Here is a 14,904-nt window from a genome sequence, read left to right on the forward strand (position 1 = left end):
CGGAGATGTCATAGCTGAAAATTCTTTCCCAGTCTGTAGGTGGTCTTTTTACTCTTTTGGTGAAGTCTTTAGATGAGCATAGGTGTTTGATTTTTAGGAGCTCCCAGTTTGTATTTCTTTAACTTTTTATGTAAACATTTTCATCATTTAAAAGTAATACAATCATCACAACTTATTATTTGTTTATAAAAATATATAATATTATTTGTATAGTTCTGTTTAAATATATAGAGATAGAAGATGTTAAAACTGCATGCTAAATAGTGCATAAAGGCTGGTTTGTCCATTTTCACTATTTACTCTTTATTGTGTTTACATGGATAATTTAGGAGTTTAATAAAATTATTTAAGGAACTGATTTTCAAATTATATAGCCCAAAGTGTAGTTTTTTTTGTTTTTTTTTTTTACTTAATAATATCAAGTACATTTTTCTTACCTTAAAGAATTTTATGTTTCCTATTTTCACAGGCAAGTCCTTCAAATGAAATTGGGCAGGTACACAAACATTGTCCATCCAACAGTATCACAGTACCTCCATTTTGGCATGGGTGGCATTTTCTTACACTGAATTCATTGACATAGTCTTCAATGGCGCGTTCCAAATTTTGTTTCTTTAGGTGTGCATCTTTTATTTTCACTGGAACCAGATTATATATAGGAGACAGCTGCAAGAAAGAAAATGTTTGATTTTAGGTCTTTGTCTATTAATGAAGTTGTAGGATATTCTTTCCTCAATGATTTCTTCATTGACTCAGTAAAGGTTTATTGAATGCTTATTATTGCTGGATATGATATTAGTTTAAAAGACTATACGAGTGATCAAAGCCAGCCATAATCTCTGCCATTATAGAGATCACATTATGGAGGTAAGGTGACTGATATTAACAAGAGAATCACAGAAATAAATTTAAAATGGAAATTATGATAGGTGTTAGAAAGGACAGGTTATACATATTTTTGTAAATAATATTTTATTGTATTTTAGGTGGAAGTGTACGCAGCAAAACAGCTTTCTATTCAACAATTTCTACGCGTATTGTTCAGTAACATTGGTTACGTTCTTCACATTGCATCGGCATTCTCACCATTTCCGTTCTAGTTGTTCCACTGCCGCCTAACTAGTCTCATAGGCTCCCGACCTTCTCATCTATGATTTAGAGTATTTGTTGACCATTTGAGATTATATGTGTTTTGAACAATAGGGGGATTAAAAATTTTGGCAGAGTAGTTTATTGACATACTATTTGTGAATTTTTCGTACTGCATTTCCCTGCCCCCTCTTCCAGAAGGTAGCCAGATGATTGCTGTCTCTTGCCTAGAAGAAGGTTTGTGTGCAAGGCCAAGTCCAGAATGCCCCTGCAGGCAAAAAGCAAGCATTTATGAGAAATTTCTGCTTGGAGGATGGAGGGTAATGATGGACTAAATAATGCAAAGTAACCCTTTCTCCGAATGCAGTGAAAAAAGCTGAACAAATAAAGCCAAAATTAGAAATCTTCTTGAAGGTTCTAGAGAACTGACAAGGTGAAAAAGAATTGTTGGGCTAAAGTGTAGGAGAAGGTGGAAATCCAAAGAGGTGAACCCAGTATTTGGAGCCCATTAATTGAGACATAGGATCCTGGTGGTACAATGGTTAGAGAACTTGGCTGTTAACCTAAAGGTTAGTGGTTCTAACCCACCAGCTGCTCTGCAGAAGAAAGATGCAGCAGTTTGCTCCTGTAATGGTTTAAAGCTTTGGAAATCCTATGGGGCAGTTATACCCTGTCCTACAGGGTTGCAATGAGTCAGAATTGTCTTGATGGTAATGGGTTTGGGTTTTTTTTTTAATGTTTACATAAACAAGGGGATAAGAGACACACATATGAAAATATGTGGAACACAGTTAAAGAAGTACTTAAAGGAAAATTTATAGCAGTAAATGCCTATATTCAACAAAAAGAAATCTCTGAAATCAATAACCACAGCTTCCAGTTTAAGAAACTAGAGACAGAAGGGAAAAAAAATTAGGCACAAAACAGAAGGAAGGAAATAATAAAGGTAAAAAACAGAAATTATTAAAGTCAAAAAGAGAAATCTTAACCATCGATATCTATGATGGTTAAGATTGTGTATCAACTTGACTGGGCCATGATTCTCAGTGTTTTGGTGTTGTATAATGTTGTGATCACTTCTATGTTGAGATATGATATATGATCACCCCCATGATGGGACCTGCTGTGAATAGCCAGTCAGTTGAAAGGCAGTTTCCTTGGGCGTGTGGCCTGCATCGAGGATCAGTGGACATTCTGGCAAGGCTCAGGGGCTTTTTGTTCATGTTGGATCCTGCAGCTGGCTCCTGTTCATCTGACCTCCAGCTCTTGGGACTTGAGTTAGCAGATTACCTATTGTCTTGTCTGTTGATCTTGGGATTCATCACTCATCACAGTCTGTGAGCAAGAGCCTTGCTCTCTGACCTGCTAATCTTGAGTTCACCAGCTCCTGTGGCTCCATGAATCAGGAGAAGCCTCTTTCCTGACCCATGGACTTGGGACCTTCCAGTCTCTACTACCACACGAGCCATTTCCCTGATAGAAGTCTCTATATATACACTTTACTGGTTTTGCATAGGCATAAGTGAGCTGAAATGAACTAGAATTAGCCATTTTGAATCAGACAATTATATGGTCTACTATGACAGGAATGACAAATTGAAGAGGAATGGCATCATGTTCACTGTCAAAAAGAACATTCAAGATCTATCCCCAAAGTACAACCCTGTTGGTGATAGAATAATATCCCTAGGCCTACAAGGTAGACCTGTTGATACGATTATTATTCAGATTTATGCATCAACCACTAACGCCAAAGATGAGGAAATTGAAGATTTTTGTCTGAAATTGATCAAACATACAATCAAGATGCATTGATAATTACTGGTGATCGGAATGTGAAAGATGGAGATGAAGAAGAAGGATCAGTAGTTTGAAAATATGGCCTTGGTGATAGAAACAATGCTGGAGATCACATGATAGAATTTTGCAAGACCAACGACTTCTTCATTGCAAATACCTTTTTTCAACAACATAAACATCAACTATATACACGTGTACCTCACTGGGTGGAAAACACAGGAATCAAATCGACTACATCTGTGAAATGAGATGATAGAAAAACTCAGTATCATCTGTTAGGACAAGGCCAGAGGTCAAGTGCAGACCATCAGTTGCTCATATGCAAGTTCAAGGTGAAGCTGAAGAAAATTAAAATATCTCCTCCAGAACAAAAATACAACCCTGAGTATGTTGTCGTTAGGTGTTGTCAAGTCAGTTCTGACTCATATTAACCCTATGTACAACAGAACGAAACACTGTCCGGTCCTGTGCCATTCACACAATCATTGTTTTGTCTGAGCCCATTGTTGCAGCCATTGTGTCAATCCATCTCATCAAGGTCTTCCTCTTTTTTGCTGACCCTCTACTTTTCCAAGTGTGATGTCCTTCTCCAGGGACTGGTCTCTCCTGATAACCAAAGTATGTGAGACATATTCTCACCATCCTGGCTTCTAAGGAGCATTCTAGCTGTACTTCTCCGAAGACAGATTTGTTTGTTCTTTTGGCAGTCCATGGTATATTCAATATTCTTCACCAACATCATAATTCAAAGGCATCACTTCTTCATTCTTCCTTACTCACTGTCCAGCTTTTTAATGCATAAGAGGAGATTGAAAATATCCAGGCTTGGGTCAGCTGCACCTTAGTCCTCAAAGTGACATCTTTGCTTTTTAATGCTTTAAAGAGGTCTTTGCATAAGATTTGCCCACTGCAATCCTTTGATTTCCTAACTGCTGCTTCCATGGGCATTGACTGTGAATGCAAGTAAAATGAAATTCTTGGTAACTTCAATCATTTCTCTGTTTATCTTGATGTTGCTTATTGGTTCAATTGTGAGGATTTTTGTTTTCTTTATGTTGAGGTGTAATCCATACTGAAGGCTGTGCTCTTTGATCTTCATCAGTAAGTGCCTCAGGTCTTCCCTTTCAGCAAACAAGCTGTGTCATCTGCGTATCTCAAGTTGTTAATGAGTCTTACACCAATCCTGATGCCACATTCTTCTTCATTTAGTCCAGTTTGTCAAATTATTTGTTTAGCAAACAGAATGAATAAGTGTGGTAAAAGGATACAACCTTGACCCACACCTTTCTTGATTTTAAACCATGCAGTATTCCCTTGCTCTGTTCAAATGACAGCCTCTTAGTCTAAGTACAGGTTCCTCATGAGCACAATTAAGTGTTCTGGTATTCCCATTCTTTGCAGTATTATCCATAATTTGTTATGATCCACACAGTCCAATGCCTTTGCATAGTCAATAAAACACAGGTAAACATCCTTCTGGTATTCTCTGCTTTCAACATGATCTATCTGACATCAACAATGATGTCCCTCACTCCACATGCTCTTTGAATCCAGCTTGGATTTCTGGCAGTTCCCTGTTGATGTACTGCTGCAACCACTTTTGAATGGTCTTCAGCAAAGTTTTACTTATGCATCATATTAATGATGTTGTTTGATAATTTTTGCATTCTAATGGATCACTTTTCTTTGGAATGGGCACAAATATGGATCCCTTCCAGTCAGTAGGCCAGTAGCTGTCTTCCAAATTTCTTGGCATAGACAAATGAGCACTTCCAGCACTTCATCCCTTTGTTGAAACATCTCAATCGATATTCTGTCAATTCCTGGAGCCTTGTTTTTCACCAATACTTCAGTGTAGCTTGGACTTCTTCCTTCAATACTGTTTTAGCCATCTAGTATTGCTGTAACAGAAATACCACAAGTGGATGGCTTTTACAAAGAGAAGTTCTTTCACAGCCTAGTAGGCTAGAAGTCTGAACTCAGGGTGCCAGCTCCAGGGGAAGCCTTTCTCTCTCTGTTAGCTCTGGAGGAAGACCCTTGTCATCTGTCTTCCCTTAGTCTGGGAGTATCTCAGCACAGGAACCTCAGGTCCAAAGGACGTGCTCTGCTCCTGGTGCTGCTTTCTTGGTGGTATGAAGTCCCCATGTCTCTCTGCTAGCTTCTTTTTTTAATATCTCAAAAGAGATGGCCTTAAGACACTCTCTAATCTTATAGATCTCATCAATATAACTGCCATTAATCCATCTCATTACATCATAGTGACACAATTTACAACATATAGGGATATCACATCTGATGACAAAATTGTAGACAATCATATGATACTGGGAATCCTGACCTAGCCAATTTGACAGATATTTTGGGGGGACACAATTCAATCTATGACAAATATTATCAGCTCTCGATCATATGCTACCTTCTGAAATGGTTGAAAATTGACCAATTCTTTTCGGTACGGTAACTCTGTGTATTCCTTTCATCTGTTTTTGATGCCTCCTGAACCATTCAATATTTTGCCCATAACAAAAAACTCATTGCTGTTGAGATGATTCCAACTCATAGCGACCCTAGAGGGCAGAGTAGAACTGCCCAATAGGGTTTCCAAGGAGTAGCTGGTGGATTTGAGCTGCTGACCTTTTGGCTATCAGCCAAACTCTTAACCACTGCACCACCAGGACTCCATTTCGCCCACAGAATCTTTCAAAATTGCAATTCGAGGCTTGAATTTTTTCTTCAGTTCTTTCAGCTTGAGAAATGCTGAGTGTGTTCTTCCCTTTTGATTTTCTAACTCCAAGTCTTTGCTCATTTCTTTATAATACTTTGACTTCTCGAGCTACCCTTTGAAATCTTCTCTTCAGCTTTTTTACTTCATCATTACTTCTTTTCACTTTAGCTACTGTATGTTCAAGAACAAGTTTCAGAGTCTCTTCTGACATTCATTTTGGTCTTTCTTTCTTGTCTTTTTAATGACCTCTTGCTTTCTTCATACATGATGTCCTTGATGTCATCCCACAACTTGTCTGGTCTTTGGTCATTAGTGTACAATGGGTCAAATCTATTTTTGAGATGGTCTTCAAATTCATGTGGGATATACTCAAGGTTGTGTTTTGGCTCTTGTGAACTTGTTCTAATTTTCTTCAGATTCAATTTGAACTTGCATATGAATAATTGAAGGTCTGTTCCACGGTCAGCCCCAGCCTTGTTCTGACTGATGATATTGAGCTTTTCCTTAGTTTCTTTTCACAGATGTAGTTGATTTGATTCCTGTGTTTTCTAGCTGGTGAGGTCCGCGTGTACATAGTCCACATTTTTGTTGTTGGAAAAAGGTATTTGCAATGAAGAAGTTGTTGGTCTTGCAAAATCCTATCATATGATCTCTGGCCTTGTTTCTATCACCAAGGCCATATTTTCAAACTGCTGATCCTTCTTGGTTTCCAACTTTAGCATTCCAGTCACCACTAATTATCAATGCATCTTGATGGCATGTTTGATCAATTTCAGACTGCAGAAGTTGGTAAAAATCTTTAATTTCCATATCTTTGGCACTAGTAGTTGGTGCACAAATTTGAATAATAGTTGTATTAACTCGTCTTCCTTGTAGGCCTATGGATGTTATCCTATCACTGACAGGGTTGTACTTCAGGATAGATCTTGAATGTTCTTTTTGACAATGAACTCGATGCCATTCCTCTTCAATTTGTCGTTTCTAGCATAGTAGACCATATGATTGTCTGATTCAATATGACTAATACTAGTCCATTTCAGCTCACTAATGCCTAGCACATCAATGTTTAGTGTTTCATTTCATTTTTGATGACTTCATTTTTCCTAGATTTATACTTCGTACATTCCATATTCTGATTATTAATGGATGTTTGCTGCTGCTTCTTCTTATTTTGAATTGTGTCACATCAGTAAAAGAAGGTTCTAAAAGCTTTACTCCATCCACCTCATTAAGGTCGACTCTACTTTGAGGAGACAGTCCTTCTCCAATATTTTAAGTACTTTCCAATCTGAGGGGCTCATCTCCTGGCACTACATCAGAAAATGTTCTGCCGCTTTACATAAGGTTTTCACTGGCCATTTTTTTCAGCAGTATACTCCCAGGTCCTTCTTCCTAGTCTGTCTTAGTCTGGAAGCTCCACTGAAACCTGTCCACCAAGGGTACTGGTATTTGAAATATCAGTGGCAAAGTTTCCAGTATCACAGCACCGTGTGAGCCACCACATTATGACAAACTGACAGATGTGTGGTGGTATTAAAGTAGAGGGTCAATGAAAAAGAGGAAGACCCTCAACCAGATGACTTGACACAGTGGCTGCAGCAATTGGCTCAAATATAGCAAGTGCAGGACTGAGCAGTGTTTTGTTTTGTTGTACACAGGGTTGCTGTGAGTTGGAACTGACTGGATGGCACCTAACAGCAACAATCCATATGTGCAAACCTGATTTATGATAAGGGTAGCCCTGTAAAACTTTGGGGTAAGGATAGCAGGCTTTTTATAAATGATGTTAGAAGAATGAAATATTCATAGGGAAATAAAAGAAATTTGATGTCTTAATTTATCCCAAATGCAAAAATCAACTCCAGGTTGATTGTAAACATTAGTATAAAAACAAGACAATACATTTTTAGAAGATAATATAGGACAATATCTTACCAACCTTGAGATAGAGTAATACTTTACACAGGACATGAAAAGCACTAATTATAATGAAAAAGAAAGATGCATTTGACTACATCCAAATAAAAAGCCATCAACATCATGCATCTTCTGATACGGTGCACCAAAAAAGGAGACAATATCACTTTTGTGGTATTCTTGCCAAAAGATGTTCAACCTGATTCTAATCTAAACCAAAATCTTAATTCTCCACAATGACTGAGCAGTACTCATCAATTTTGTCAGGGTCATGAAAGACAAGGAAAGTCTGAGGAAGTAAGATTGGATTGGAGAAGACTAAGGAGACAGGACAATGGAACTAAATGTGGAATCCTGGAGCAGAAAAAAAAAAAAAAAACAACACTAAGAGAAAAACTGATAAAACTTCAATAAGGTCTGCATTTAGTTAATAGTATTATGCCAATGCTAATATTCTGATTTGGATAATTGAACTAGTCTTGGTAAGTTGTTATCCTTAGTGACTCTTTGGTGAAAGAGATACGTGAACTCTATGATTTTTGCAACTCTACAGTCTATTATTTGTGTAATTTACTATAAGTATGAAGTTATCTCAAATAAAAAATAAAAAAGAATATTTGTTATCAAAAATAGCATTGAGAGGGTGAAAAACATTAAGTGGGAAAAAGATTTTTGCAATACTTTTAAGTTTGAATAGGCTTATGTCCAGAATCTATCAATAACTTCTTCAGAGTCAACACAACTGCCCACCAGTTAGTCTTATATGAATCAGTATGTAGGATTCAGACGGTAACTATGTCATATTTATTTGGAAGAAAGAAACCTCTCACCAACATTGCCACATTGGCACAAACAACATAGGCAAGTGGAGAAGCTATTTTGATTTTTGAGAAAAGAAACTCATGTTGTTTTACTCTTCAAAGGAAAGTCAAGGCTAGATTATCTAAGATACAGGAAAAGGGATCATGGAGAAAACACAATTTGGATGAAATGTGTAAACAGTGTTGAAAGAGAGAAAGATGAAGGACATAGAATGGCAATAGTTTCAGAGGAGCCTCAAACCCTGGAATAAAAAAAGCCACAAGAAGATAAATGACAATAAAAATGTACTTCCCAAACACAGTGTCAGGAGTTTTGCTGAAGAGCCACATCTTTTTCTGTTGAACTTGGGCTTGCTATTAAACAAGAAAATGGTTTTAATTTTTACCCTATACTAGCTAACTTTCTTATCTTTCTGCCATTTGTAGATATATCTTCAGTGGATGTAATCTATCATGAAACTTGCTAAAAAATACAAATAAATTGACAACGTGGCTTAATATTAAGTGTTCTTAGGTTTTCTCAGGCTTCCAAAATAATTGAGCTATGTATACCAAATGCAGTTTGTCAATGGAATGAATGTTATTTTTATCCCTATATAGGAGAGTTAAAAATGATTTTCACTAGGTCATTATAACGGTGCTGTTGTTGTTATCACGCCAAGTTGGTTCTGACTCGTAGTAATCCCACACACTGATTCTACTCATAGCACCCACTGTGTGTCAGAGGAGAACTATCTCCACAGGGTTTTAAATGGCTGATTTTTGGGAAGTAGATCAGCAGACCTTTCTTTAGAGGCACCTATGGGTGGACTCCAACCTCCAACCTTTTGGCTGGCAGCCAAGTATGTTTATTGTCTACGCCACTCAGGTACACTAGCTTAACAAACAACCAAAACAAACAAACAAGCAAACAAAAAAACCAAACTCATTGCCATAGAGTTGACTCAACTCATAGCAATCCTACAGGACCGAGTAGAACTGCCCTAGAGGGTTTCCATGGAGTGGCTAGTGGATTTAAATTGCTGAGCTTTAGGTTAGCAGCCGAACTCTTAACTGCTGCGCCACCAGAGCTCCAGCTTGACATAGAGACGGATAAGAGTGGTTGAGTGAAAAAGGAAAAAAAGAACTGAGGATGGAAAATGTAGAGGCATGAATGCACAAATTTCATGCCATAAACTAAAAAAAATAAGGACCCATTTATTTGGAAAAGTGGATCTCAAATCTGACTATATTTTCTAGTGCATTGAGGAAAATGACTGAATTTAATAACGACATGCATACAGGAAAAACTCACCTGATTTTCAAGAGAAACAATTTATTCTTGGAACTGAGTTTATAGTATCTTCCATAAATTTTCATAAAGTGAACATTGTATTGTAGAACATGTGCCTTGGAAGAAAGGCCTGGAGATATACTCCTGAAAGGTCACAGTTCTACTCTGAAAGTGTGGTTCTACTTTGAAATACATGAGGTCGCCCTGAGTCTGAATTAACTCAACAGCAACTGGTTGTTTTTTTCTTTTTTAATTTTATTGTGCTTTAAGTGAAAGTTTACAGTGCAAATTAGTTTCTTATTCAAAAATTTATGCAGAAATTGTTTGGTGACATTGGTTGCAATCCCCTCATTGTGTCAGCACTCTCCCCCTTTCCCTTTCCACCATGGGTTCCCCTTGTCCATTCAACCAGTTTTCTTGTCCCTTCCTGCCTTCTGTCTTTGCTTTTGGGCAGGTGTTGCTCCTTTGGTTTCCTGTACTTGACTGAACTGAGACACATGTTCCTCACATGTGCTATTGTTTGTTTTATAGGCTTGTCTACTCTTTGGCTAAAAGGTGGACTTCGGGAGTGGCTTCAGTTCTGAGTTAGCAGGGTGTTCTGGGGCCATACATTTATTCTTTCCCTCCCTTCTTTCCTTCCTTCCTTCCTCTCTTTCCCTTTCTCCCTCTCTCTCTTTGCCTCCCTCCTTCCCTCCCTCCCTTTCTCTCTCTCTCTTTTTTTTTTTTTTTTTAGTAAATAAAACAGTAGGTTACAAAACTTTGTTTCTTGTAATCCCCAAACACAATTTGGAATAAAAAAGATATTTTACAGGAAGCCGATATGCTAGATTATAGCTACACCAAACTCTGTTGCTATGCCTTTTGAGGAATCTTTTTTTTTTTTTTAAATCTCTCAGGCAATATTTAATGAATGTAATTTCTCTCATCTAACACTTTTATAACTAGTTTGTAGCAGTAGCTTTAAGATGAAACAAATGTGCAGCTATTCTGTTGAGATAAAATGTAGAACCATTTGTGTTAACATCCAGGCAAGTTGGAAACAAGATTAATACACTTTAATGAGAGTTGAAGACTATGACAGAAACAAATAGAAAAAAGAGAGCCAGTCTACCTCTCTAGTCTGGAGAAGGGTCGAGAAAAACTCTTAGGCAGGGTCAAAACATGTCTCAAAAGTGGTTTGGAGGTTGTAAAAGCACACAGACAACGGAAGCATCAAAGCTACAGGGTTCTACTAAATAGAGTGTGGCCATCATTACTTTAGTATGGAAAGTCTGTGTATAAACAAGACTTCTACTTAGAAAATCTCAGTAACATATTCATATGGCTATAGCTTTAGAGTAATATAATTCCCTGGTGTTTCCTCTAAGATAAATTATTTGTAACATAGACACTCAGATAACTGATTTAAGTTAAATTGCTACAGAGGACTAAATATAAACCAGTTAATTTTTCAGCATGGATAGGCAGAGGTTCCACCAAAACTTTAAATAATAAATAGGAAGGCCAATTATTTAAGATCATCCCCAGTACTTGAACATGTCAACTGCGATGGTGGAGTTATTTTGGCTTTTCAGAAAGAAATTCAAGTTGCTTTACCATTCAAAGGAAAGTCAAGGCCAGGTTATCTAAGGTACAGGAATAAAGGGATCATGAAGAAAATATAATTTGGATTAAATGTATTAACAGTGTTCAAAGAGATAAGGATGAAAGATAGAATGCTTCAACTTACCAAAGAATGACATGAAGCGATTTTTAGAGATTTTGGATTGTATAATTACCTAATAAAAATAGCTACCAATTTATCAAAGGGCCACTTCTACTGGATTTATGAAACCAAAATAACTAGAGCTCTATTGCAAAGTGAAACTTAACTATATCCCATGTGTCTTCAGGAATTTAAAAGCCATGCAAAGTCAATACAAACCACAGTCTTTGTTGTCTTCTCAATTTTCTCTGTAAGAAGATGAATTTAAAAAATGGTCAATGGTGGATTAACTATAGCTGTCAATTCCTTAGGTAGAATATTGACCTGAAAAGTCCAAGCATCTGATTTATCAAGAAAGATATATATCTTATACACCAGTGTTCATTGCAGCACTATTCACAATAGACAAAAGGTGGAAACAGCCTAGATGCCCATCAACAGATGAATGGATAAGTGGTACATACATACAATGGAATACTACTCAGCCAGTAGAAGAAACAAAGTCTGGATACCTGCTGCAACATGGATACAGCTGAAAGACATTATACCTTGTGAAGTAAGTCAATCACAAAAGGACAAATATTCTATAACATCACTTATATAAAAAGACAAGAAAAAGTAAATGCATAGAGAACTAAGTTTCCTAGTGGTTACCAGGGACAGGAGGCAGGGGAACAAGGGAGTTAACGGTAGATGGAAATGTATCGATTAAAGGTAGGATTATACAGCTGATTATTGTAATTGCTGTCAAGAAGTTGTACACCAGTAAAAAGCTGAACTGGCAAAAGTTGTGTAATAGATATATTTACCACAACCACAACAAAAAGAGTAGCTGCTGAGGGTGTGTATACGCAACCAAAAACCTCATGGAATTTGGTTCCTTGGTTTGGAGGTTTAGGGTCATGGCTTCATGGGACATCCCAGTTAATTGGCCTAATAATATATTTAGTGCATCTGTTCTACTTTCTAGTTTGTTGCATAGTGCCTGGGGCCTTAAAAGCTTGCAAGTGGCCATCCAAGGCACAACCAGAAAAATCAAACCAAACCGATTACTGTGGAGTTGATTCCGACTCATAGCAACCCTATAGGAAAAAGTGGAACTGTCCCATAAGGTTTCGAAGGAGCAGCTGGTGGACTTGAACTGCCAACATTTTGGTTAGCAGCCAAGCTCCTAACCACTGTACTGCCAGGGCTCCCCAAGGCACAACAATTGGTCTCTGTTTGCCTAGAGCAACAGAGGAGGAAGTAGTGTCAGGAATAGGAGAAGGATATGTAATGTGTTGGTAATTGCCTCCATGAACAACTACCTCATTTGCCATAAGAGCAGAACTGGATGGTGCTCCGCTACCACTCCTGAACGTTACGGTCAAAGATTCTGCAGAAGAATCCTGATCTAAAGGGGAATGCAGAACAGAATTTCAAATTCTCATGGATTCTAGACTTCCTGGAGCTGTGGGGGCTGGATCAACCATAAATCAAAAATATCACCTGAAGTCTTCTTAAAACCAAACAATAGTTTAGCTTAACTAGTAAAAAATGTCTGCTTTGAGCCTTATGCTCTTTTAAGAACTGTCTGTATGGGATCATACTGATAACAGTAACTTGAAAGATTAGATAGGAACCTTAGCAGTAGTGAATTTATATTAATGGAGGAGAAAAAACTCAGAAAAGGAGGGTGAGAATGGTTGCACAACTCAAAGAATATCATCAATGTCATTAAACGGTAACTGTAGAATTGGTATATATTTTGCTATGTATATTCTCAACAACAACCCACAAAAAAAACCCAGTGCCATCGAGTTGCTTCCGATTCATAGTGACCTTATAGGACAGAGTAGAACTGCCCCATAGAGTTTCCAAGGAGCGCCTGGCGGATTTGAACTGCTGACCCTTTGGTTAGCAGCCGTAGCACTTAACCACTATGCCACCAGGGTTTCCACAACAACAGAATTAAAAAAAAAAAAATTACAAATAAAGATCAGATAATATCAAATGAAAAAAAAGATACCTATGCAGATATTTTAAATGGAATGTCTACTTATCTAAAAATTGGGGGAATAAACAGTTGTCCTTAAAAATGGGTTAATCCAGACCTACGCCCAGCCAGCAGAAACATGTCAATAGAGTTGACCGTGGTCTTTGAATAGTTCTGTATTGTTGTTGTTGTGTGCCATCAAGTGTATTCCAACTCATAGTGACCCTATAGGAGAGAGTAGATGTGCCTCATAGGGTTTCCAAGTCTGTAATCTTTAAGAGAGCAGATTGCCAGGTGTTTTCTCTCTTGGAGTCACTGATGAGTTCAGACTGCTGACCTTTTAGTTAGCAGCCAAGTGCTTAACCATTGAGCCACCAGGGGTCCTTTTGAATAGTTCTAGGTGTAGTACATCTTCAGCAGATGCTTTATTTACTTGAGATTAAAATATGTATGTATGTATGTATATATATTTATGTATGCTGGACTATTATCAAGACCTCCTCAGAGAACAGCCTAACATCTGTACAGTTCAGAACAGTTGAACTTACTATGTAGAGATGAGAAGATAAGCTAATTTAGGTATCTTTCTGCGTGTGAATATCCATCTAAATCACCGATTGTTTCCTTAGTTAAGATATTCCTACATAGATTTATTTAATTGAGTTCAAGATAATGAATCTAAAACAAGATTCAAATTTAACAAAAGAGGAGGGGGATTTTCTGATTTTAATTTCATATACAAACATGCTAATTTGGCCAGCTTTTTCCTCTTTCTTTATCCTATATTTTGGACAAAATATTTAAAGTCTCATAAGTATGTTTGCATGTCTATGAATAGCCGTATTTCTATAACATAAAGGAAGGATGGATTGAAGTTTCTGTGTTCTAAGGGAGTTCTGAAGACTTTACTTGTTCTTGAAAGACAAAATAGAATGAAGAAACAAAATTCTACACTCACTAGTACTATCAAAAAAGACAACTTGTCTGTAACTCAAGTTAGTTAAATGGAAGTAGGAAGCTCAGAGTAAATTTAGCCTGGGGAAAGAATATTGTGGAAACATACCAGAAAGACTGAAAGACAGAAAAGGATGTGGAAAAAAAAGATTTCTATTTCAGGAACAAAAGAAGGAGTAAAGAAAAACATATACCCTTTTCAGTCGAGAGAGAGAGACAGATGAGGCTGGACAACATCGACGTTTGTATCTTTACAATTATAATGCAGTTTTCCCCCTAAGACGAAGCACTAGCCTGTGAATTGCCAAAGGATTTAAAGCTGAAGAGTGTTATCATCAAGATACAAAAAGGAAGGAATTTCCTGAGCATGTGAATTGCTCACCCCTTGTTCTTATTTTCTAGAGACCCATGGACTACCTTTGGAGACCTTACGGACTTCCTTTGTATACCAGATGTACCGGTTGCTGTCTGGCTGATTCCAACTCATGGCAACCCCATGTGTTTCAGAGTAAAACTGCATCCCACAGGGTTTTCATTAGCTGTGCTCTTTTGGAAGTAGATCTCCAGGCCCTTCTTCAGAGGGCCTCAGTGTAGACTAGAACCTCCAAACTTTCCAGAGCATAACGATTTGCACCACCCAGGGAC

General features: G+C 37.5%; 1 protein-coding gene across 1 annotated transcript in view; it reads right to left on the bottom strand.

Annotated features, from left to right (window-relative positions):
• Positions 1-438: 438 nt before the first annotated feature.
• The window catches only part of C9 (complement C9), a 54,068-nt gene continuing 39,602 nt past the window's right edge, over positions 439-14,904 (bottom strand). Inside the window, exon 10 of the mRNA XM_049859402.1 lies at positions 439-666. Coding sequence (XP_049715359.1) covers positions 439-666 — 228 coding nt within the window. The remainder of the gene's footprint in view (positions 667-14,904) is intronic.

Source organism: Elephas maximus, chromosome 2 (genome assembly GCF_024166365.1).
Source record: "Elephas maximus indicus isolate mEleMax1 chromosome 2, mEleMax1 primary haplotype, whole genome shotgun sequence".
NCBI lineage: Eukaryota > Metazoa > Chordata > Mammalia > Proboscidea > Elephantidae > Elephas > Elephas maximus.